The 4068-nt window shown below is 50.3% G+C and overlaps 1 protein-coding gene across 1 annotated transcript; it reads right to left on the minus strand.

Moving 5' to 3' along the window:
• Window positions 1-580: 580 nt before the first annotated feature.
• Window positions 581-4062, minus strand: Arl4c (ADP ribosylation factor like GTPase 4C). Its single transcript, XM_008834529.3, has one exon. The coding sequence runs from the start codon at window positions 3967-3969 to the stop codon at window positions 3391-3393; it is 579 nt and encodes a 192-aa protein (XP_008832751.1). The 5' UTR covers window positions 3970-4062; the 3' UTR covers window positions 581-3390.
• Between the last annotated feature and the right edge of the window lie 6 nt (window positions 4063-4068).

The raw sequence follows: 4068 nt of genomic DNA on the forward strand, positions 1-4068 counted from the left end.
CAGGGCCCCTGTGTTTCCCATTCCAGCTGCCAAAGATTCCATCGATTCTAGCCCCAATACTTTCTTTACAAAATGGGCCAATTCTCAACAGCATCTACAGTGCCTTACTGTGACACCCTTAGCACTGTCGAGTACTCAAGTCTGGGTTCAAACGTGATGAGCACAGGCCCAGTACCAAACAGAGATCAGTTTTGGTTGCTAACTACACCATTAGATTAGCACTGGACTCTGGAGCAGTATACAATCAGATTAACAGTTTTGAAATGGTTAACACTTTTGGATCTTTGTAAATATCTGACAGTGAAGGTCAAAACATGGAGGGAGATGGCCCAAGAGATAGGCACGCAGGATGGTGATAGGCACGTGTACATGGGTCTCAAAGGCAGACTCCAAGGGCCTCTGCACCCACCATTCAGAGTGGACCTAGACAGAAACACCAGCAAGCCACATGACAGATGTGACCCTAGGTGTACCCACCAGAACACCAGACACCATCTTGTGCTCCACTCCCTGGCTCAGCAGAGGCCTGTAAAATTAACACAGAAATTTGAAAATCATTGACAGAAAATATCCCCAACTGTTTGATTGTATAAATAGTTTATTTCTGTTCACAGCATCATATATGCATTATAAAAGGGAATGGAAACAAGGAGAGTGACTGAGACAGAATTACAGCAGAACAGAAAACCGAAGCCAGGGGACACGGTCCCAACACCACAACAGAGTTTGTGAAGAGAATTGTTCTAAGACAAAACCGGCCTCCCTGTGTCTATCAGAAACCATCTCGAACCTCACTTGGGGAGGCCAAATTCATCTATAGGAACCCAAAGGGCAGAGGTATCACCAGTCCCTGCTGGCATGTTATGGTGACCCCCTTGGGCACCACTCCATGGTGATTTTCTCTGGGTTCGCTCTTGTCACAGATGAAATGGGTTGGTAGTAGGTCAAACAGTACAGAAATCAGCTGGGACTATTTGCTGATACACCACAAGGGCTTGACTTTTACTGCACAACTATTAACAGTCAACTGCACCCTTAAGTATTGATAATGGAAAAGAAAACACAAAACCATCCCAAACTATGGTTGAAGTGACCTGGAACTCAGGCATTGTCAACACGGGAGGGTTACAGTATTTGGCATCTGCATGTCACAAAATAAATATATTACTCTTTCAATAGTGTGGAACTACCAAAATGTCAAAGTGCTTAAGAAAGTGTGAAGAAAATAAAGGAAGATGGATTTTTTAAAATAATCCTATACAGAATCTTCAGACCATGGGACCAGCCCATGGAGAAGTACGTGAATCCGCTATCGCTGAGCAGACAGATGTCGCAGGCTCCTTGTCCCTGCTTAGCTCTACTTTCTCTACTGAGCATCTACAAAAAGATCAGCATTGGAGGGCTACCAAACACAGGCGAGGGAAAGGAGCAGAGCATAGGTGCTAGAGCCTGGCTTTAAAAAAACCAGGATTGGGTTTCAAGCAGCAAGTCAGGCTTTCTGCCTCTGGCTCTTAAGTAGACTCCTAGGTATGAAGGACAAAAGCGATGGGCTCAGATCATGGCCAACTCTGCTCACTCCTGGCCGTGGCCTCCTCTGCAAAGCAATGTGGTATCATTGAGGGTACTGAAATTCTACCTGAAAACATGGTGATTCAGAGAGGAAATTAAAAATACAACAATAACAAAAAACCAAACAGTTGTTAATTTCTCTTTTGATACTGTGTTTCTGGATAAATGACAGATTCTACAAGCCAAGACTCAGTACCAATTATAAAGGATATTTTTTAAATTACATTATTAAAAATATGTATTTGTCTTTCACTTTATCTATTTTCCAAAGCCTCTTTCAAGTAAACTGTGAAGTGCCTGAGTTCTGGTGAGCATGACGTCACTCGCTAGCTTCCTTTGATCTCAAGCACTTATTGTTTGCGTTTGCCCAAAGTGCTAGCTGGCTCCGGTTCCCACAAGGATGAATTCCAAAGGACTTCATCCTGCAGGCTTTCCCTCTGCTTTAAATCCATGCAAACGAGGTCAGCTTTTGCAACAAGGTGGGGTTTTATTTTCTGGTGCATGACATCAAATACTCTAACAAGACATTTTGAATGAAATACCAAAAGCGGATAGGTCACAATGAACCAACTCAGAAATCTGAACATGTCGCCCCTTGCTGTGTCAAGGGACATGAAAAGGGCAAAGCTGTCTTTTCCTAAGGTGAATATTTCTAAGGTGAATATTCATTTGTTAAAGTGTTCTTAAAACATGTCTGAAAACCATCACCACGCGGTATTACCAGACAGCCCTTGCAAGAATACCATTTTGCAATTCAGCACACATCTGTAAGCTGGTATGCTCATTCAAACCAATCAGTAGGCTAAGAGAATTTAAAATTCCACACATATGGGTCTAGTATTTATGCTGACTATACAGTATGGAGGGAGGTCCCTGTATACACACACGCACACGCACACCATTAATGCCAAAAACCTTCCCCTTTAAACACCTGTTCTGCCACCACCTCCAACAGCTTTCTGGTTTTCTTTTATTGGGCTCTTTATTCGGTAATGACCTACACATGGACAGGATAAGGCCCAGGCCGTCTGGAAGAGGTCTCATTCCAGGCTGAAAAGCAGTTCTCAACAAAACCGGTCTTCAAGTCACCGCCCCCCCCTGGAAAGGGGCGTCTTCCAGGCCATTCCCAGCCAGGGCCAGTAGCACAGTGCGCCCGGGGCCTCCGGCTGCCGTTTGCTCCCAGGCAGTCTTCTGGATGGCCCCAACCACCACCTCCTTTGGGCCCAGAGAAAGACAAATGAAATTTCAACAGGGGCCTGCCCTGTGATATAAAATCATTCAGCTTCCACAGCCCTGGAGTGCAAGAAGCGGTCGCCCCACCCCCAGTGCCTATCCGCACCCACGATGGTTACCCCCCAGGGTTCTGGGACCTGCATACCTCAGGGAACTCATTCGTGATCCCCCCCACCCCAGCGGGGCAGGGTAGTCGAACTTCTGAAGCAAGAAGAAATCGCTTTTGTCTCTCTGACATCCGAGCCTTCCACCTGGGGCCAGAGGGGGCACAGCAGGACCCTCGCGTCTGCACCCCCGTTCCCCAAGGGTCCCCCTCCCACCCCAGCGTTTAGACAAAAGGTCCCCGGAGACTGGGGTGGGGGGGGTGCGGCAGGGGGACAGCAGGATGGTCAAGCAGCCTCCGCACCCGGGTTAAGTCCCCCAAGTCCTGCATCTGGGTTTGGAGATTGCGTTCTTAAAAAAATCGAAGCTTCGCTTTGGTTCGCTCTTTGTTCGCGGGCGCGGGTTCTCGCTCTCCCACGATCCATCCATTCATTCACTCCCCGGCTGGCTCGCTCCGCCTCGCTCCCGCTCGCAGCCTCGGGCGCATTACCGCTTCTTCTTCTGCTTGAGGGATTTCCTGCGTTTCAGGATCATCTCGTAGAGCTTGTCCATGCCCTCGGTGAGGCCCTCGCCGATGATGGCGCACGCCGGCTGGACGTGGTAGGTGGTGGCCGGGATGAGCTCGTGCAAGGCCAGCTGCTTCTCGATCTCCGCCACCGGCAGCGACTTGGGCAGGTCCTGCTTGTTGGCGATGACCAGCAGCGGCGTGCCCTGGTTCTCGGCGAACTTGGTCACCTTGTGCAGCTCCGTCTTGGCCTCCTCCAGCCGGTCCACGTCCACCGAGTCCACCACGTAGATGATGCCGTCCGTGCAGCGGCTGTAAGACTTCCACAGCGGCCGCAGCTTCTCCTGGCCGCCCACGTCCCAGAAGTGGCAGCTGATGCCCTTGGCGGTGCCATTGCTGAGCTTGATCTTCTCGGTGTTGAAGCCGATGGTGGGCACGGTGTTCACGAACTCATTGAACTTGAGCCGGTAGAGCACCGTGGTCTTGCCGGCGGAGTCCAAGCCCAGCATGACGATGTGCAGAGACTGGAAGGCCGAGATGTTGGAGGAGATGTTGCCCATGGCTCCTCGCTGCAGCGCCGGCCACTGCGGCTGCGGCAGGAGGGCGCCGCCCCCGGAGCGGTCACCGACCCGCCGCGGCCCCGGCGCACCTGGGCCCCG

The sequence above is a fragment of the Nannospalax galili genome, unplaced genomic scaffold, assembly GCF_000622305.1.
Source record: "Nannospalax galili isolate Female #2095 unplaced genomic scaffold, S.galili_v1.0 scaffold771, whole genome shotgun sequence".
Classification (NCBI taxonomy): Eukaryota; Metazoa; Chordata; class Mammalia; order Rodentia; family Spalacidae; genus Nannospalax; species Nannospalax galili.

Excerpts from the sequence above, each read along its gene's own strand:
- Arl4c (XM_008834529.3), bottom strand. The coding sequence starts at position 3,969 with ATGGGCAACATCTCCTCCAACATCTCGGCCTTCCAGTCTCTGCACATC.